This window comes from Corvus kubaryi, unplaced genomic scaffold (assembly GCF_017639235.1).
Source record: "Corvus kubaryi isolate FWS band 111438036 unplaced genomic scaffold, C.kubaryi_AGA036_p1.0 133, whole genome shotgun sequence".
NCBI classification, from domain to species: domain Eukaryota; kingdom Metazoa; phylum Chordata; class Aves; order Passeriformes; family Corvidae; genus Corvus; species Corvus kubaryi.
The window spans coordinates 18,075,507-18,098,322 of NW_024580667.1; the positions used below are offsets into that span (position 1 = coordinate 18,075,507).

The 22,816-nt window shown below is 35.6% G+C and overlaps 1 protein-coding gene across 8 annotated transcripts in view; it reads right to left on the reverse strand.

Moving 5' to 3' along the window:
- Positions 1-22,816, reverse strand: part of STS (steroid sulfatase) — a 114,318-nt gene that overhangs the window by 29,325 nt on the left and 62,177 nt on the right. For all 8 annotated transcript variants that reach the window (XM_042038169.1, XM_042038216.1, XM_042038180.1 and 5 more), the window contains 3 exons: positions 15,251-15,388; positions 5,549-5,708; positions 2,847-2,968 (listed from right to left, as the gene is read on the reverse strand). In XM_042038169.1, coding sequence (XP_041894103.1) covers positions 2,847-2,968; positions 5,549-5,708; positions 15,251-15,388 — 420 coding nt within the window. The remainder of the gene's footprint in view (positions 1-2,846; positions 2,969-5,548; positions 5,709-15,250; positions 15,389-22,816) is intronic.

Here is a 22,816-nt window from a genome sequence, read left to right on the forward strand (position 1 = left end):
AAGTACATTGTGAATGCAATAACTGACCTAACTAATATAACTTAATGAAGATGTGTATTGATTTGGTTATGAGGAACTCTTAGCCTCTAAATATACAAATGCAAAATGGTAATTGTTCACTCTGAAGTTTCTGACCTTCCCTGAATGATGTGAGAAACATGCCTGCTTAAGTCAGACTAGAATCTTGCAAGCAAGGGAAAGATGTGCAACTACCAAGAATTTAACATACACTACATTTACCTGTTTCATATATATAACCTAAGAGTCAAAAATTAAACCAAAAAAAGGGGGTTTGGACTGAAGCACAGTGCAAATCTAACAATGGCAAAGATGAAGCTACTAAGGGAACTGTGGGGTGATGGAGTTAAAAAGGGACCAAATAGTTAAGCAGAATTTTGCTTCCCTCACAATTCTTGGTATATGCATTTTTCCTGAGGATCAAAACTAATCCGAAACTTTGAATGTCTATAAAAAAATAGTGAAATATGCAAGCTGTAGCTGACATGCAAACTGAGGCTTACCAGAAAATAAATATAGTAAGAAATCTGATGATATATGCATTAATAAGTGCATATACACAATATATGTACCTTTACCTTGTACTTGAATCAATAAATACATAAATCATATTTTCCTGGGTTGCAAGCTTTCACTTCTAAGCTGTTGTTGCTTTGTTCTTCAAAAAGTGCATCTTTGAAATTAATAGAAATTACATGTTTAACGAAAGAATGAGCAGTCTAGTTGGACAATTGGATTCTTCTTAGAAGGGCCCATTACCAGAGAAGTGTAGAAGATGCTGAACATGGCTGAGGGTTTTCATCCCACACTGTCATGGTTTCTTTCACTGAGCCTCAGGTCGAGTGGGAGGCAGAGCTGCTCTATTAATCTGCAGGTAGAATGTTTTTACAGAATTCCAAAATAGCTGTAGTTAACCTAGTTAACTATGCAGCACAGATCAAGAATAACCCAAGTCTTTTCTGGTCTAAAAGATCATTTACAATACACAAAAAGAGAAAACTATTCCTTGGTGACATTTTTTTCCAGAGTTTTCATATTTTTTGATAAGGAGTATCTCTTCAAGACTCTCCTTAAGATTATTAAGTATCTTCTTCTGACAGGAGGAAGCACTGCTGGGACAGCTGACTCCAACTGACCCAACGCATATCCTAGACCAAATGGCTTCATGCTCAGCACAGAAAGCTGCAGAAACAAGAAGGAAGGGGTGATATTCAAAGTGATGACATTTGTTTTCCCAAGTCACCACTATGTGTGATGGAGCCCAGCTTTCCCGGAAATGGCTGAACACCTGCCTGCTAATGGGAAATAATGAATGAATTCCTTGTTTTGCTTTGCTGACACATGTGGCTTTTTCTTTATCTATTAAACTGTCTTTATCTCAACCCATGAGTATTCTCACCTTCTCACTTCTACCCTTCTGATTCTCTTTTCCATCCCACCATGTTAAAGTGGCTCTGTCAGGCTGTTTCTATCTGGAATTAAACCACCACAACCTTCTGTACAAAAGCCAGCCCACTGTTATGAAAATGTTATTGCCAGGTCCTGAGTGGGCTTTCTCATATGAACGCCTTGGAGAAAGGAAGACTTGCACTCTATATTGCTGTTGCTCATCAAGTAAATACAATAGACTAACCCCTCATTGTTGCTCCCATTCATTTCCCATCACATTCCCCTTCACTGAATAGCAAAGATGACTCTTTCCTCAGACAAGGGATATATCACCTTGTAAAGGTGTATGTTTGAGAAAAACAGCTTCTCTGACTGTGAGAAGCTCTGCCTACTTCTCTCATTGTGATGCAGAATAATTTCATCCAACACCAGATACAAAATGCTCCTAGATCTGATTGCTTTGTTCTTCCTTATGATTATTTATTCCTTATGATTTATTTATTATTTATTAGAGCAAGACATAGAGGCACGGTAGTGGTAAATAAATATTATATGTAATATTTTCCCTTTTCCTAGTTTAAAGTCCAAGACAGGTAGAGAGTCAGCCTACAGATGACCAAGAAGACAAAGTTTCCAAATACTTTAACTTTGCATACTAAATATTAAACAAGTCCTTTCCCAAAACACTTAAATAAAAAATTTCTAAGGCAAAGCTTGTCTTGGATCATCTTTTTGAAGCTGTAACACAAGTCATCACTTTCAATGTCAACTGAGATGGGACTAATGTGTGTTTAACTTCATTCAGCACAGAGATTTTTATAGAAAGGGAAATATGCTTTGGTTAATGTGGAAGGTGCTACCAGAAACAGTGAGCTGTTAGTTAAAAAAGAGCAAATCAGTGAGAAATGCTTTTTTCCTTGGCCTACAAAGTAGAATTATGTCATTCATAAAAAGCATGAAATGGGACTCTCTAATACTATATTCATTCATTGGATAATTATGACTGACTCAGTGATTCTTCTATGTTTTGCTATCTGAATAATAAAAATGGCCAGGCTGACATCATACTTGCGCTGTTATTCAGCAAACCATCCTATTACCTGTGCATTTTTAGGACAATGTAAGAGTCAGCCTTGACTACTTTATTCTGTTGCACCGACTCTCTCTCAGGAAGGTTTAAAAAAAGGACATTTTCAGATACCATAGATCTCAGAATTGCATTGATATTTAACATTAATGCATAATAACAAAATAACGTCAAACAGTGAAATGGCGAATAGGCATGCAATAGCAAAGAGAAAAGTTAAAGAGAAGGAAAAAGGCTAGATATTTTAAACAATTTTTTTATTACTATAGCCCAAGGCTTCCTCCTGATTCTCTTCAAGCTGCAATAAAAATTATATTAAATATTCAAAATGTGAACAGGCAAGTTTACTTACTGTTTCCTGGATGCCAGCGCACTGCATTTAAATATGCATTGCAGTAATGGAAGAGAAATTCATGCCTAGATCGAGTAACTTTTCCTTGAAGTAAAGGTAGCAGATCATGTCCATCAATAATCCTGAGTAAGAAAGCATTTCAAAATCAGAAAAATAACTCAAACCTCACTTTCCTGAGAAGATATTATAACTCTGCACATCTGCTGCCTAAAAAACCCCAAATCTGAACAGCCACCTCCAATTGGTCAATTCAGAGAAAAACCTTCAGGTGCTCTTCCCTTCGATTTTTACATTAGCTAAGGAAACGATTTTACCTTTTGTCATTAGGAATAGTTGTTCTGTCAACTTTTTTTTTTTTTCCCTTTAAATGAGAAAGTGAATGGATGTAAATGAATAAATTGCTACAACACAGTCCTTCACATTTACCTGCTTAAGTTTTTGGGAGTAGTCTGGCTGAAGTACCCTAAAACTAGAAAAAATATGCTGTTTTGTGCTAGCATCCTCAGAAGTTGTGGTAATATCTCTGTCCAACATATTATGCATATCAGAATTTAAGACAGAAGTGGTCATTTCAAATTTGAAAATTAACTGTTTAAATATGCATTTACCAACTACACACACATACACATAAATATGTATAAATTCACTAAATGCTGCTGGGCAACTTTGATCATGCTTTGAAGGAGTCAGTCAATTTACATAAAAACTGAGTTATAAAATAAGCAAGGCTTTTAACAGTTTCCCTAAATTAAACCTTTGAATTGCTGACATCAGCTGGCAGGGGGAGAAATCACAATCTGCATTTTTGACCTGGTATGGATTACAAATTTTTCAATAATTTTTACAGGAAATTACTTTTTGCTGATATACAGATCAGCAAGTAATTATTTCTTCAGCATTTTGAGCAACATCCCATTAAAATTTTTTGAAGCTTACAGAAAGATTTAAAAGGTCTGTGTTAATTTTCATTACCTTTACATACATGACCATTTCATTAGCATTATGTAAAACATTTTTTACTTTAGTTTAACTACTGCAAGACAGGTACTACTTTTTAAGTCACATGTGTTAATTAAATTCTTGTCAGCAACTGTATGCAACAATCCATTCAGAGTAGCACTTTTCTCAAAGGATGGGTAGGAAAACTTCCTGTAATTCCAAAAGCTACCTTGTCTGATAACTGCTTTCTGGGTTAATCCCTATCTGTGGGGGTCTGTTGAAAAGAGTCTTTCCCACTTTCAGTTTTTCATGTTTTCTTCCCTGAGTAACAGACTCTTGTCTTTCAAGCTTGCTTATTAACAGATGCATATCTATTGAACACTTTCTGCTCTACAGCCTGCCCGTTGATGGGGAAAAAGGCATCTCCAGAAAAATGTCTCCAGTACTCTAGTACCCCTACAACTGCTGGATTCAGAGGAATATACTAGACTTTTCTTTCCAACTACTAATTTCTTTTCTTCAACTAGGAGCATCTCTTCCATTCCTCTTTAAACTGCTCTCTCACAGTGACAGAACACTAATTATATTTATTTTTCTTATTTCTCAGGAAGAATTCAGTGGAGCTATAAGAATTCAGCTTCACGCTAGTCCATGACCTAAGATGAAGTAGTACTTGTGGCATCAGTCTACACAGAAGAATCACAGTGGAGTAATCTGCAAGTGGAAGTTATGCAAGTATATTTGGATTTCTATAAAAGAGATCAAAGGAAACATCAGTACTTAGTATTCACTCAAGCAATATGAAAACAAAATGCATAAGATCTGCCACATTAAGAACAATCAGAACTTCTGATATTCGACAGAATTACTGCTTGTAGAGCATCTCTCAGGACCAACCTGACTAATTTTTCATGTCTTAGACTTGTCCTGCCCTGCCCTTTCCTTTAAACATTCAATGAATAATCATTAGCAGAGTGACTGCTCACTGGTCTTCCCCATGTGGATTCTTGATGCTTTGTGCTCAAAAGCTGTTTGTGAGTCACACATGTGTTCAAAGCATATGTATATCGACAGGTTTCTCCACTTACTGGATTTGGATAGCAACAGCATTTAGGAAGAGGCACCTTGCCACTGAGACTTTGTATCTCTCAAACAAGACAAAGCCTGGGGATATAGCAGTGTCAGGAAAGCATCTTTTGAATTGTAGAAGTCCAGTGGCTTTTCTTATCAGGCTGCAAAACTCTGTATGGGATCATTTTCACTAAGTTGGTACAGAGAAAAAAAAAAACCAAACCAAACCAAAACAAAAAAAACCCAAACAAAACTGTGAGAAAAGCCTAGCTGGCATTTTTATGTGTTTTGTTATATTAAGCAGGTCAAGGATGAGATCATGAAGTTTAAAGTAATTTACACTTATAGTTTCTTTTTCCAACACATCCACTCATGCAGAACAGAACCTTTTTTGATACATTCATTTTTGCCTTTAGTAAGTAATTCCAAGTTTGATTTGACAGTATGTTGCTCTGATGGTATTCTGTTATCTTTTTGGTGGTTGGTGCTTGTTCTGCAAGTTAGTCTGTATTTACATACAACGTTTCTGCAAAATACTATCAGTATTTCAATATGAAAAGAGATAACATAATATTGCAAGTATAAAACCTAGTTTCTTATTTACATTCTCACCTCTAACTTAATAGATATCACCAGAATGTACAAAACACTCATGACACTTTCTCTAAAACAGAGATGACTACAGAGCATACCTGTCAGAGGGTAACTGTGCATCTGCAAGTTTGACAATGGTAGGAAATATATCCATGTTACTCGTTGGCTCATCAATATAGACACCAGCCTGTACCACTCCAGGCCAACGGAGAAGACCTGGCACACGAATACCTCCTTCCCAGTTAGTTGATTTTCCACCTGAAAAATTAGTTTTGTTTGCTGAGAAATCAATTTCTTCTTAGATAATGCCACCCCGTAAGATTCAATTTCCAAATATTGAACATTTTGTCTAGCTAGAATCTCTACATGAGATGTATTAGCCTTGTTCTTAATTTTCTAGATTTTTGACCTACTGTAGTACTTTCTCACAGAAAATTTACTAATATGTATTAGAGAGAGCTTATAAGATGCATTTAAATTACACAAAAATAAGTAGTTGTAGGAGATTAAAAAGCACTTCACTGGAATCTTCACATAGAAATTGGTCTAGACAGTGTGCCCCACAGCCATGTGAACTACAACCAAAATACAGGAATCAAAAAAATATTGAGTTATACCTAGATATCTGAGGTATGGACCCAGAGAATGTTCATGATTTTTTATTAAAAATGGTGCTTAATGACTTTATATAGAAGAAAGTACTAATTTAAGTATATTACTGAATTCTCCAATTCAGTGCATTAGAAAGAAATTCCCTTCAGTGACGATAACTTTCAGGATGTTGTGAAGAACTTTTTGTCTTCTAAACCAACACAGTTGCATCAAATGCACTATCAATCGATTGCATTCAACACTGCATTGCAGTCATTTATTGTTTCTACAAGATCCATCACTGCACAGTCCTCCCAACATCTTTGCAGCAGGGCAATGGGTTTATTTTATGACAGCATGGTCACCATTACTTAATAAATAATTGACACGACTCTGTAGGGACAGGCATCACAAATGCTATTACCAAGGTCCCGCACAGTCCTGACTATGTAAAGCACTTCAGGGTGACCTTCGAAATTAATACATGACTTGAAAAAGAAACCTCTGTTAAACAGATGGGGTTTTGATGTGGTTAAGCACGGTCAGGGCCATTTACCAGTAAATTGAGATTGTTTTATACATTTGAAACTTCTGGAAAAAGAGGAATATGTGGGTTGGACTCCTTCCATTAAATGAATCAAATAGCAATTCATGGTTCAGCCAAAACTCCTATTGGCCTATTTTTTCCTGTATCTCCCTTTTCAAGTAAAAAAAAGAACAAAAGAAAAAATATTACAACAAAGTACTTCAACAGTTCTGTTTCCTCAGCATCTTAAACATCCAAAACACCTCATAGATGTCAATATCTTTGGTGTTCACCACAGGCCTTGTTGTAAATGCTGCCTATTTTACTGACTCCTTGATGATCTTTTCCATTTCAGCAAAGGGGGTTAAGAATCCACCTGGTTTTATACAGGTTTTTCACTGTTCATAAAGGTAAATAGTAACTTCAAGACAGACAACTCTTTTGTGCATAAATTTACCTTTTCCTTTTCCTGTGACTGAAAGACCATTAGCTCATGATTCTTTATCAGATTTTTGCTTAATTTTTTCATGGGCTTTATCAGAATTCATAATATTGAATAGTCAGGGACATACCTAGTCTGACGTCAGAAAACAGACTATCTAATATTCAACCTTATGTCAAGTGACAATACCTGTTTAAGTTTTTTTTTTGAAAACAGTGCCAAGATCTCAAGAGGACTGTCTGTCTTCTGGAACACTGTTAAAAGTATACTGTTATCACTGAGTTAAATGTAATTCCATTCTCATGATGAAGTGTGTGACTACCTATTCAAAAACTTAAGAATGAGATGCATGTACTATTTTTGTTTACATTATTGTAAAATATTAGTTTCAAAACACAAGTCTAAAGAAAATGGAGATTTAAGTCCATAAACTGTTATTTGGTGAGACACAGAACACCTTTCACCTAGCAGAAGGAAGTTTTCAGCTAAAAGTGTGTTGATTAGTTGTTAATGTTGTTGGGTCAAGATCAGTGTAGATGTCACTAGAATGTGTACATCTTCTATAGAAAAGATGATTCTACCCCTGTACAAAAGTCATTAAGTTTTCAAAGTTTGTTGGGAATTAGATGTTACATAGCAGGAAAGATTAATATCCTGACTGAGCTATGGTGCATAGAAAATCCTGTTGAGCGGGAGTTGTTAAATCCAAATCAAAATTCAAGAAAAGCATAAGGCCATAAAATTACAGATATCCTCAAATTAACATACTTTCAGTGAACAGCTATGCCAGGGAGATGATTTAGTTCATGAGCCAGATCCTAATTCTGTGTACAAATGACAGCAGCTTTAGGGCTGAACAGCATCAACAGACAGACAACACCAAGAGTTGATCTATACCATAGGTAGCTTTAGGTATGATGTTCCTTTTATTTCTGTATGCCTGTCAGAACCTAGTAAGAGTGCTAGCTAGAGAGGATGTTTAAATAAAGTCTCCTTATACTGTTGTCTCCTGTCTAATCTGAAGACAGAAAAATTTCAAGGTAAGTGGTAAATCTGATTCCCACACATTGCAATTCTTAAAACCTAGATATTGTGTCGCTTTCACAGTGCTTAGGTTCACAGTACAATTTTCTTGAATAACGCAGAAGAGGTCAGAAAAGTTGCACATTACCCAAGCACAAAGGAGCACTCCACAAACTCTGATGCCCTGCTGTAAGGTAGAAGCAGCAAAATGGATTCCACAGCAGGGCTCTCTCCTCACTTACGTCTATGAAGAAGTGACTGCTGTTTTCTTTTCAAAAGGCTAATTGGAGCATAATTTTTTTACATCTCTGGAGACTGGGAATAGCAGAGAATCAGGGCAGGAATTACAGGTCATTGCAGAAGACTATCTTCTATTATCTATGCTTACGTGGCGTTCATTTTTATTAGAATTGTGTTAAGTGACTAGAGGTGCTTAATACTATTATATGATTAAAAATCCCTGGACATTTATCATCTTTAAAACTCTAGCTGTTAATTTTTGTTCAAGATATCTGCATTCCTTTTCCTTAAAGAAAAAAATCAAAGTTTTACTACTGATACTTGAAACATGTAGCAAACATCTAAATGACTAATAAAAAAAAAACCCCAACAAAATGTCATTATTTTGAAACAAAATCTCTTGATATTTAAGGATCTGGCTCATTAGTTTTGTATTTTGCTCAGACTTGACAACACAGGAACAGAGAAAAACTTGCAACCTAGTAGCCTGTATACCTTGCAGACTCTAGGCAACCTAGCTTTTTGTTATTTTTTTCACTTAAATTTGTGTAAAAATATTTTTTAAAAAGTGTAAAACACACCAGGCTGTATTTTCCTGCATAGCTATCTACACTTTCTGAGTAGTTGCACCTTTCAGTGTTATGTTCAACAATAGCCTACATCCACCTTTCCTGAAAAACCTGCAGGAGCAGGCAAAATGCAGACATAACTCTCTGCAGTCATCCACAACATGACATCAAATTTCCATTTTGACCTCATTTCAAATCTTAGCTAAAAGAATACATCTTTTTTTTTTCTCCCTCTGGTTTAAATTGACAGCTATTACCTAACTCTGGCAATAGAGGTTTTACAAAGGATGATATATAAAGGGGAACTCTGCAGTAAATCACTATTAACATTATGAATGATTAATGATGAAAACAATTTTAAGTAACTTTCTTAAATCACATGGATTATAACCATACTACCCTTTCCTTCATATATTCTTTTAAAAACAAAGCTTCTAAACCCAATTTATTCTCTTGAATGATAGAGAAATACAAAGAAATTAATTATTCTACCCATCTGTATCAGATTTTATGCCACAAATATCAACAACCAAGATGGGCTACTATTGGTTACTTTATAAAATGGTCAAACAACAATTTATTTTCAATGGCAAATTTACTCTTTATTTTACTGATTTTTAACCTGTTTTATGTACTGTTTTTGTTAATTTTTAATATGAATTATTCTTGTACAGGTGAATGGAACAGACATGGCTCATTTGGCCATTTTTCATCTGACCTTTCTTCCAACCAAATGAAATGATCTCTGAGGATACCTTCTGTTTCAGTCAAAATAACAAGATGGGTTGATTATTTAAAAATCTGGATTACTTCAGAGAGAATAGAAAAGTACAGTACACTTGAAAAGAAAGGGTCAACTACTGCTTTCTTTCAAGTCAAGAGTGAACTCCAACAAATATCACTAGATATGACATAGCATGATTCCTGGGGCCAAAGTAATGGTCAGCCTGGTTTCTCTGTGGCTTACAGGAAGGAAAAGGTTTACTAGCAGCTCCAAGAAATGTTGCTGAACTAACTTATCACTGCAGTATATAAACTTGTATTACAGTAATAAATTTTAATAAAATATTGGGTAATTGATTCCTCCATTTCTTGTTTTGGTCTCACAGATCTGTAGCAGATTTAAAATATAAGGGTCTAAGTCCTTAGGAAACATTAATTATTATTTTTTATGGATATTAACAAATAACTATGATCATACCTATTTCTAAGGCACAAAGCACTTAAAATTGATGTTGTTCAGTTTGGCTTTATCAGTGTTTGGCTCCACTTCCATTACTTCCATTAACAGCAGAACTCACGGCCCAGCACGACAATAGCCAAGTGTCTGTACTGTGCTAAGTGCTTCACAAGTACAAAGACAGTGTTTCTAATGCACGTCTGAGCTACAGGCAACATGTACATATCCAAAAGACAGTAAGAGATGTAAGGAGTTTCAACAGAAAATCCCATATGTAACAAAGTGGGATAGATGTCAACAAGTGATAGCGAGGGAGGACTTCTACTGTCTGCATATGTACCAGTGAAATACTACGGTGAGAAAAAGTGTAGAGAAAAGTTTTTACTGCCTTCATTGCTTACTGCTATAAATTGTGTGTGTATATATATATATATATATTATAGCACACTGAAGCTAATTCAAGAAATTACTCACTAAGAAACTAAATAAAAATTACCACAAAATATTTAGATGCAAAATCTCAGGGTACCAAAGAAGAATATAATGGTTTCCTTCAAATCAGTCACCTTATGCTGGTTGTTAATATAGAGGAAATTCTATTCATTTATTTATTCTACTCATCTTATTTGAAAGTAGAAATCTAAAGTATTTGGAGAAACTAAACTTATTTCTGCTCCTAAAAGAAAGCTATGGTGACTAGCTCAAATGGACATGCTTCAATGAGGCAGCTAGTGAAAAACACCTAAAAAGAAGTCAGTGCAGGTATCCTGGAAATCATATATACAAGCAATACATTAATGTTTCATACTTTCAACATATTATGGAACTGAAAAAAAAGCTGGAAAATTACATAGAAAGTTTTAAGAAGATACTTCAGTTACACCTAATACTTTCCATATTTCAATATAAAATTGTTAATATTAATGTATTAAATTGCTAATATTGTTAATTTAATTAAAATATTAATAGTATCTTGTACAAATCCCAGGAGTACTTCATGAGTTCAGGTAAGAAGGCCTTCAGTTGTTGGTAAGAAATTCTTACTAAAATAGCCACTATTTTTTGTTTTAGAAGCTGTATCTGGATTTAAACCTTTGAAAGATCTTTGACAAAGACCTTCAGGAAAAGTTACTGGAACATTAATCATGGTTTAGGAGACAAAGGGTTATCATGAATCAAAATCTGACTAACAGTCAGGAAACAAAAAGAGAAAACAAACAGCCTGTCAACCTTTGCAAAAAATCCCAAAACCAGTATTAAGGTACCTTGATGCTACTATGTGTTAAGCCCCTTACTACTTTAGTATATTTACTTCAGTTTTGAATGGCAAGTAATTCACAGAGGAATATAACAAGGAATTAGAGACAGGTTGTACTAGTTTGAAAAACAAACCAGTGGGAGGCACTAAGTCAGAATAACAATTTAATGGAAATTAAAGAAAAGGGGAAAAAAAAGGTAAAAGAAAACACTGTCAAACTGACAGAGTCAAGGTACAACCTGACACCCTGTTAGGCAGGGTGGTGGTAGCAGTCTGGTAGAATGGTGGCTGCAGTCCTCTGAAGCGGTGATCCTGTAGTAAAACAGTCTGCTCTTCCTCAGGAAGTCCAATGGTGGCTGTGTAGCTCCTGTCCTCTGGAAATCCAGTGGGAAGCCGGTGTCTCTGGTGTTCAGCCTCAGATTATATCCACGATGGGATGCTTGGTTCCTCCCTCTGGGCGGAGCATCTCACAATGGGGTAACGAGTCATGAGGCCAAGTGTTGATTAGGCTCATTAACAGGAGAATAGTCCGGAGGGAGTTATCTCTGAGTCAGGCGGCAGGACAATGATGGGCAATTAACAGAAAGATAGTCTGGGGGGAGGAGGCAAGGAAACACTGCCCCACCTGGTTTCAACGGCTCCTGAGGATGGTAATAGAATACACTGCAACCCAGGACACAGGTAAAAACTCATCAGTTAAAATTGATAAAAGAGTTGGAAGAGACAATTATCTTCTGAATTTTTCCTCTGCAAAGAGACACCATAAAAGTATACAAAACAAATCTAAGATGGGAAGATATAAAAATTTTCCCTCCTTTATCCTGTATCAGTTAGGAGATGTTATTAAATTTCAAGATATTCCATGAAATTTGCAACTGCCCCATTTCAAAATAGTAAATGAAAGCACTGTGTTCTCATGGACAAGTGTTAGAGGCTATGCTCAGACTTTAGAAAGACTCAAAGTGGAAATCCATCTTTATATGATGAAAAATTATGTAATTAATGTAAACAATCTTTGTAGAATCTAAATTGTCAGGATTCACATCTTAAACCAAGATCATACTATCTAGGATTAGGAGGAGATTTTAGGGATTTTATTTACTACACAGATTGTGATCGTGATAATCTTCAGTAAAAGGCCGCTGGAAAGAGATTTTGATCCATCACTTCAGTATTACTGTGTAACGTCCTCTGAGAAGGGATACTGCAGAGATAAACCAGACTGTGTCCAACAGCAACTGGTTAAACACTATGTTAGCTGTGGTTTCTAATTTCAAGGGCTATCCAAATTTATGGTGAACTGTTCTGTAGTTAGAATCCAAAGTAATAAAACCTTCAAATAGCAATTTCCCCTTTTTGCATCGAGTCTTGCAGCACTAGCTTAACTCTCCAAACCCCTCCTAAATTTTATTATTGGTGCTTATTTGGCTAGGTATCAAGAGAAATTAGTGAGTTAGAATTGTGGAGATTGATTGAGAGCTTTTGATTTTAGGGCAGAACCAATAATTGCTTAGTATACTGCTCTAGCTCTGACAAGAGGGTTAAGTGGCTTGATTCATATTTACATTCATACAGCACTCAGATAAAGATAACTAGTGGAGATTGACTAGCAGAGAGAGAGAAAGGATGTGTATGTCTCCCAGTTTTTTAAACTACAAACCAGAGGAAGCAAATTCCTAGTGTATGCACACATAAGCACAAGCAACACAAAGATTGTCCTTTTGCTTTTTTAGGCACATTGCTTATCAGTGCCTGAGTCTCAGCGCTTCACAGGTCTGCTTCTCATTAACTCTGCCAGAGACGAACGGACACATTTCATCACGCATGACTTTTAATATGAATAAATTCCTATGTATGAAAATTGATAGTCATGCAATTAATTGACCATTTCCACTTCAGTCCTTTTGAAAATTATGTATAATATACCTGTTAAATTAAGGACTGATTTGGAGATGGAGTGACTAGATGATAAAGCAGAATTCATTGTATTTTAAAATGTTAGAAGTATATTCAACTAATCGCATGGGTCTCTTAATTTATTTTAATTTTATTAAGAATATCTCTTACCAAATAATCATTTTGTTTCTTACATTCTGATTATTTTCTGACCCGTTGTATATTAAATTTGCCAGCACAGCATAGATGTTAACTGCAAAACACACAATTTTTACTTTTTTTCTGAAAAGAAGCCCCATTACTATCCAACTAAACCTATCAATCAGATTTTTTTATTAATCCAGGTAAGATCTATTTCAAGTTTTTCTCTGCACTGGAAGTATGAATACAAAATTTTGCAAGGCTTGAGAGAAAAGACTCCATTTAATCAGAGTTCCTCAAGAAAACATATTCCCAAGAGTATTTTTTGCTTCCTCTCATTTATCCTGTACCTTATGCCTGGCACTCTAGAAGGCAAATATTTTTTAGAGTTTCTAAAACACCTCAGGCTGTGCCTACAGCTACAGATATGTAACCATATGGTTCCTTAATTACTTAAATCACTACGCAAGGCCTGTGTGCTAATGTTCGAGACACATTTCACTCTGGTGTTAGCCCAAGGGGACCCATCTGATATACAGACCTCATGACTTTGGCGTTCCTTGTTTTTCTTGTGTACCATTTCCTTTGCAGCTCTCTTAAAATATAAGGGTCATTTCTCAGACAGATACCTACTGACTAAAAACTGTGGGGTCCTATTGCTTGAAAACCTCACTGTATTGTTAGTGCTTACTCTATATGCCTGTATTTTTTCCTTTTTGAAGTTTGCAGATGATATAAATCTGGCAAGAGTGGAAGGTTGTGTTACCATCCAAAGGGACCTTAATAGGCTTGGAGAAATGGGCCAAAAGGAACCCCGTTAAGTTCAGCAAAGGAAATAACAAGTCCTGCATCTTCACAGCAGTAACCTCTAGCAAAGCAAAGGCTGGGCAGTAACTGTCTGGAAAGCAGCTCTGCACAGAGGGACTGCAGGGTTCTAATGAACCAGCTGAACATAAGCCAGCAATGTGCCCTTCTGGCAAGGAAGGACAATATCATTCTGAGCTGTATCAGGAAGAATGCTTCCAGCAAGTCTTGTTCTCTTCTCAGCCCTGGTGAGACATACGTGGAGCAGTGGGTCCAAGTGCAGGACTCCCCAGTATAAGGGACTTGGACATAGTGGAATGAGTTCAAAGGATAGTGATGAATGATTAAGTAGGAGAGGCTGAGAGAGATGTTTATCCTGGAGAAGAAAATGCTTAGCAGGATCTTACCATCTGTAGGGACACATGGTAAAGAGTGTACCTGAGTAAAAAGGACAGTCAGACTCTTTTCATTGGGAGGCCACTGACAGGATATGAGGCAATGGACACAAACTAAATCACAGAAAACTCCATTTAAACATAAGAAATTTTTTTTTTATGGTGAGTGTGATCAAACACTAAAGAAAGTTGCCCAAGGATGCTGTGAAGTTTCCATCACTGGAGATTTTCATAACTTGACTGGATACAATCCTGAGGAATGTGCTATAGCTGACCCTGCTCTGCAGGGGCTGGGACTGCAGACCTTGGGAGATGCCTTCCAGGCTCAACTGGATTTGTAGTTGATTTTGAGACTTTGTAGTTCTGCCATATATAAAAAAAAAGAAAAAAAATTCAGACCTAAGGACAGTTTACTTCTTTCTACAACTAGAAGCTTCAAGTTGGGTGAATGACTTTTTAAAAATTACTGGATTTCTTTGATCTTGACCCCTGAAATATGAGTGGAGAACATAGCACAGCCTCTACCTAGTGAAACAATGAAAAGAAATTAATCTCTTGTAAAGAGACAAGAAGACTCATTGAAATTCATTAGAAAGAATAAAAACAAACATTCTTACTTTATTTCAATTAGATTGAAGATTTTGACCTTGGCCACACAGTACATTACAGTTGTGGTGCAAACCCAAGGAGATGCTTTCTTCTCGCATTTTTCAAGAACAATCAGAGAATATTCACCTTTATATATGCCATTGTATCCTCCATGGACTTCTCCAGCACTGGAGATTTCTTCAACATGAGCTCCTTGGTCAGATGTAAAGTATACAAGAGTTTTTTCACTCAGATTATGTTTCTTCAGCACATCCAGAACTTGCCCTAGGTATTAAAAAAAAAAAAAAAAAAAAAAAAAGACAGCTTTGAAGCTTTGAGGTCTTTGGCACATATAAATATTTGTGTCCTTATGCCTTCTTGAGACCACTTTTCACATAAACTGTCTTATACACACCAATTGGCCCATGCAGCACACAGTAGGGCACAACCACATAGGGCTTGTAGCAATCAGGACCATGACTCGATTGCTGCAGGGTTTCTTGAAGTACAGAATGAGAGGATTTGTGCACTTCAGAGAAAAGAGGTAATCCACAGAGAGCAAGTGACCTTTGGAAGCAGATCTCACAGTTTGGGGGTAAAACCTTGATGCCTAGCAACCTATAGAGGCAGCATGGCAAAAATCTCAGTGTGAGTGTTAGAGTAAGACAAAAAAAAAAAAGTAAGAGAATGTATGTAGCACCTTTGGCGTATGTGTGGTTTCATTATCAAACCTAATAATTAGTCTTTAATAGCTCATCATATAGAAAAAAATCAACTAAACTCAAAATGTGCAAGGTAATTAACACACCCAGGTGCACACATTTAAAAGAAGTATCCACAGGGATATATGTTTTGTACCTCTAAGGCACCATGGACTCCTGTTTCATTTTCACAAAAGGCTCCTCACACTACTTTGGCACTGTGGATTGCAGTTATATAAATTACACTGAAACCTATTTAGACTGAATTCTTTAAAGTGTGTTTCTGTATGAATGAGAGTGAAGCCGCTCTTTGTAACTTGCTCCAGTGAATTTTATACTGATGAGGAATCTAAAATTATTTGTCCTGGAAAATGACCAAAGCTTAAGATTATAATTCTTCCCATCAGCCTGACAATGAACCTGTCCTTTAGGGATCTCAGAGCATACAAAGATAATTCTGTCTTCACAACTATTTAATCTTTATTCTTTTACTTAAGCATCCAAGAATAATTCAATTTGAATGTTAATTTTGATTTGCTAACCTGTCCACCATGTCATCTGATGCCTAATTATTGTGCCAAAGTGGATGAGATAAGAACTTTGAAATACAGAGCCTTCTAAATGGTTTTCAGATCATTGTTTCTGTTGCTATGTTCTTTTTCTGGATAAGGAGTAACTACTTTACTTATTGATACTATTTCTAGTTGTCTTTTAATGTTATATCATTCTAAAACTGCCTTTTTAAAAAGGTTGACTGTCTTCATTTTTCAAATTACTGGGTCATCAGCAGTTAAATTTAAGTGATACCTGTTGGTCTTGTTTGTAAACTAGGAGCAAAGAAGAAATGTAAGAGTAGGAGAATTTGTTTATGTAAATTTTGAAGCCTTGTGGGAGTTGAAATTTCCCAACAGAGCTGAGAAAATCTGTTACAGAGGCTGACATTTTAAAGTTTGTGGGTTGAGGGAAAATCATGCAGATCCATCTGACAAGCCATGCGCTTGCTGCATAAGGTGGACTTAGTGCCAGAAAAGAACGAGGCAATTTCCCATTGGCTTCTGAAATTGTTTGGAGAATGTACTTGCTAAGTGATTACAATATCTCTTGGAAATGTGTCAATGCTGATAAAAAAGTGTAGTATAAAGATAAATTAGGACATTATGTGTAGGTATTCAGCCACATGACCTCCAGAGTTCCCTCCCAACCTATATCAAGCTATATTTTATGACACTATGACAATAATAATAAATGGTATTGTGCAAAGAAATATATGTGCAGTGACGTGCACAACAGTATTTTTTTACATACACCATTTTCTGTGATGAAATTGAACTTTCAAATTCATCCTGTATATAAAACAAAATGAAAATAAAATGTGAGTTGCACTCAGTATATCACATTAAATGATCTCTGGTGAACAAAGGCATTGGCAACCATTCAATAATGGCCATTTTGCTTTCCCAACTAATTTGGGAAAATAGGAGAAGCAATGAGGAGTGTCTTGATATCACAGATTATTAAACATAAAATTAAAAATTCATATTAAAATTAAATATAAGACATTATGATGACTTTTTTTGGTAACAAGGTTGAGAAACTTGATTTGCCCTGAAAAAAATATAAAATTCTGACACTCAAATGCTTCCCATTTTAGAAAAAAACACCCAAATAAAATGCACAGAAATTTTCATCCAAACTTGTTAAACTCAATGGTAAAACTTCCATTTCCTTCAAAAGGACTTCTAAACACAAAGATGACTGACTACATTAGGTGTATTAATGACTGCTAAAATGACAGTTTATCATAGCAGCAACACTTTTCAGTACAGATGGACTAATAGTGATAATTCAAAAAACATTATTGTCAGAGTGTGGCAGTCACAACACATTCACAAACAAACCTTCCATTTTTATTTTGATCTTGAACACTGGCACCTACTAGAATGAAAACTGTAGATAAACAGAAAAGTGTGTGTGCTAGCAGGAGATAAGCCACATTTAAGTACATTTGAATGATGTGACTACTGTTAACACAGGAAATACATTCACTTACCAGTATTTCTAAATGGTAACCAGTGCAGAAATATGCAAAGAGTGCATTGTGGATGTCTATAAATAGTTATCTTTCTTGTTCAATATTATACAAATTTTGGAAGCAAACACTATCATGAAGACAAAACACATCTTTTACTGTTTTCTTATTAAAAAAATATTCTTTTTTAATTTTAACTCCTTCACTCTCACTACTTCTGTATATTTCAGAGACTTTAGAATTAAATTAAAATTGATGTATAAATATTCACAGGCAATGCCAGTTATTTTAGCTGCCTGGGAAGAGGTGAATCACAGCAGCAAAAAGACCTTTTTTACCTGTTGACTAAAAAAGAGAAGATAGGCAAATAACTGAAAAATAAATGCTTTCATATTAGACATCAAGGACAGTAAGATGAATCGTACCCAAAGTGCTAGACATGCAACTCCATGAGCAACACACTTTAATGAGTGTGGTGAACAGATAAATGATGTCTGCGTAAGAGAAGATGGTAAAATTGTACTGCTTCACCCATAAAATATGATTGGAAGTATGTCATATGTCATGTGCTCTTGAACTAGAAGAATGGGGCTCCAGCTGACTTAGTGTCCCCTGTGAGTTCTATTGCAGGCTGCAGAAAGCAATACAAATTTCAATAGAATTTTTGGATGTAAAGAGTTTATACAGAATATGAAACTGTAGGATGAATAGGTCAAAGCTTCAGGAAAACCATGGCTTTGTTAAAGCAATGATAGCTTACTATCCCCAGAGTAGGAAATTATCAATAAAAATGCAAAGAGTTTAGACTCAAATACCTCACTTGAAAGCCACATTCTGAAAAATTAACTGCTGTACTGATCCATGGAGATGGTACCAGTTAATTTTTTTCTGATTTAAACAGAACATATTTGGAAAGACAACATTTCTGAATATCAAAATCAATCTAGCTGAAGGAGCTGCATAATTTCTGCAGCTATTTAGTAACTGGAATTTCAGATCAAGCTACACCTACCATTGCCATTCTAGGAATGTATTCCACAATGTAGGTGACTAACATTGTAGCAGACAAAGGTGCTAGATCATTGGACATTTTTCTTCCATTTATATTTTTTTAAGATACAAAATAGACTGAGGACTGCATTAAGGTGTTACTTGTTTTAATTAGTACATCAGTATTCCAAAATTCAAGTGAAGTTTCTTCTGAAATATACTGTAGAGTGCTCTCTATATTCTGCTCTCTATTCTTGCTTCAAACTGTGTAAAATTATAAAGAATTGTTTCATTCTGAATATGAAAATGCCAATTTCAGTGGAATGATAGCCATGTGAAAGTGAGAAGAGCAATTGACTGTTTTTTGGAAGGAAACACAGTGCCATGCTGCTTATTCACAGCCTGAATGGTAGCTGAACCAGCCTCGCTAATGATGATTGTGATTTCTGAGTTTTGACTCATGTAAAGCTCCTACTGTATGCATCTACATGAAGACATAGGGTTTATGAAAAATGACTATTCATTTGTAAACAAGGTATAAACACCAAAAAAACAGTAACGTGTTTACAAATGGGTTAGTGATTTGGAAAAGTGTTCAAAGGTTTAGTCAGAAAAGCATATGAACAAATGCATTTTATTCAAAATTAGTTTACCATCATTTCAAATCAGTAGGAAAGAAATATTATTTGTATTAATTCAAAAAAATTTAGAATATTGATGAAACTGTGAATAAAAAGACAGAGAAACAGAATACCTCTGTGTAATCTGGGCATTAGAAAAAAATAGTCTCTCTACTTGTGAGGAAAGCTTTAAAGTAGTTTGCCAGATTCAAAGAAAAAACATGTTGGAAGGAGAGTTAAGGATCTGTCTCAGGAAAAGACAGTTGACAATAAAGGAAATTCCTGTAAATGTAACACTCTTCCAACTACAGTAAACTTTCACATGCCTGTCTTGTATCCAGAAACTTACAGCAAGCTTGAGACAATTATTGAACAAAGATTCCAATAGATCAGCCTGGGAAAATAAACCATCACGTCACTGCCTAGAAGAGCCAGTTTGATTGTTCTTTTATTTGCTGTTCAGAATTTGATACTGCTGCTCATGTTTGGTTTTGAACAGCATCATTAAACAGAATCACAACTTGTAGTCAGCTCCAGGCATTCACCTCTCTGAGTGGCAAGTCTTTGAATAAATGCATAAAATCCTACAAATTAATGCTACATTCATAAGTATTTGGAAACCCAGATTTCTCCCAGAAAATATATTGATGCCATTCAACTATATACCCATAGGTTTACTACATAGTAAACCTTTTGGGAGCCCCTTTCTGCTATACCAGTTTAAGGTTTTGCCACAGTTAACCATCTCTTCAGGGCTCAAAGGCTAAGATTTTCACCTTATGAAAACTTAACGTTGCAGTTTCTGCATAGCATCATTCACAAGCTAACAATCATTTTAATCTCTATGTTGATTTACTGTGATGAAGAAAAGATACTTCATTTCAATGCACTGATCCGATTACAAAATCCACTGACTAAAAGCTTTGTATTAAAACAAGCTTATAACTAAGACCAAGACATCCCTATCTTAATTTTAGCTTTTGTACATTTCAGGTTATAAATATGCAAATGTTCCTGTGGTATGCTCAGAGCCATCCAGTTTCCCTTTGATAAATATGTAAATCAGTTTGTCTCTGCAGCAGGGAAGTAATTATCACTTTCAGACCTAGTCATTGAGCACAATATTTGAGGTAAAGATGGAAAATAATAAAACCATTGACAGCAACACAAGAAGTGGCTGCACATATGGTGAACAGTACATAAACTCTGCATGCAACTTGTTTAACATTCAGAGCTACAACACAACCACTGTAAAGTGGAAATTCTGGGACAAAGCATTATGGGATATGGGATATGCTATGGCACATTATCTAGCCAGTCAATGGAACACATCCACCTAAGAAGACAAGTGATTCTCATAACGAGGACATTAGCATATGAACCTTAAATGTGAGAGTGAATACTAGGTAGTACAACTCTGACTAGAACAGAAAACAGATGCATAACTAATTACAAAAGGTATAAGGATCTTCCTGCAGAAAGAAGGCAGAGTGTAGCTTCAAGTACAAAGCCTTGAATCAGTACTACCGCGCTACTATTTCTAAAGAAAATACCAAGGAAATAATCCATACAATGAAGTCTTCTCCGAAAGTACAAAGCTGGAGTCTCAAATGTGCTAAGCTCCTGCTATGATAGGTAAGTGGGATCTCCAACGTCAACAGGACATTCTGCAAAAAGTAGCATCTGGTTATGAAAAACCACATCTATATTAGTGTTTTAATTCATAACAGGAGTGCATATTTACAGTAAGTCCAATCATGGACAGTTAACATATTTATGTTTCCATAGCAAAGCCCTCTTGGATTTTGTGACCTGGATTTCTTTCAAAGTCTAAATTTAAGGACTAATTCTGGGAATCCAACTAAGACACACACTACTGACGGACATTCAGTCAAGGACCACAGTAGATCTGGTCTGAAGTGGGTTTCTTGTCTCTGCTGGTGTGCTGACAGTCTTTTTGCAGCTCAGAAGACAGTTCAGACCTGCCACTGTTGGCAATTTTAAACATGGTAGGATTGATGAATCCTCCACTGAAAGTCTAGTGCAGGCACAATCCAGCTCCACCTGCTCATGCTGTAGATACATTGAGGGTGGGATTTACATACAGTGTACACAAAGCAAAAAGTATCTATTTTCCTATGCAGCTCACCTATCATAAGAATTTGGTCCCAAAAATCCTGTGTTCTTTTCAAAGTGAAGTAAGGTGAGGCAATTGCCCCAGATATAACTACTTACTACTAGAAATCAGATAAGAAGGTGTTAGGTCCTGATAGTCTGTAGAACATCAAACACTTCTCTGTTAGATTCCCCTAGACTCAGAGCAGGACAAGTAAATCAGCGGAAGTGCTCAGAAAAGGGCAGTTTTTTAAACAAAAAACAAGGCAACTTTGATGTGGAGTCAGCTAAGCTGTCAGTGTGAACTTGCTTTTTGTTTGGATTTGCATTGCTATATAGCTGTAAACTCGAAATTCTCTTGTGACTGTTTATACAGTTTTATAAGTATAATGTGTCTTTCAGAACTTTGGGATAAATTTTCAGCATAGTGCACAGCAGATTAGGTACCCACACTGCTCAACAGCTTTGAATAAATCAACCAAATATGACTTATGCATAAGGTTTTTCCTAGAGAGGAGTACCATATCTCTTATTTTTCTTATTCATATAGGTTCAAATTATTTTTAAATATGAAAGTTGGAATGATACTTTAGATATGTATAAATACCTGTGCATAATAAAGAAACAGTTAGATGTCTGAACACCTGTAAGTATATCAGCAATATAGACAATGCAGGATAGAAAAGTTTCCCATACTACAACACTAATTATGGATTATTACAGGTCAAAAAGTATAACTAATCAGTGGCTATTTCCTTATTAGTATTTAAATTACCTAATAAATGCATTGCTTGAAATTCACTTTTAGACCTTACATCTGTTGAACATAAGTCTATGTATTTCTAATGTAAATCTTGATTTTTATCCTGCTTAAAATGCTAAAATATGAGAGATGGTCATGCAATTTTAGGAGGGTCCATTGCATTTGCATTTTGCATGACAGCTGTGATAACTTTTTGGGTAAATTTGCATCTTCATTTTTCACATATCTAAGATGCCATTTCACACATACAACTAAAATGCATAATGAAAAAGACATTGTCTTATTTCCCACTTTGAGATCTCCCATGTTTTCTTCCAAACTATGAAAGGGATTTCTTTAGGTGTGACCTTGGCAAACTGTAGTGACAACTGAGGGATACTATTCAATTTTGAATTAGACTGTCAGGTGAAGTTAAGGCTTCAGGTATTTTATCATTCCAATATATGCCGATTGTGACTGATTGAATAAATGTGGAGTGATAAAAGAAACTCTTCT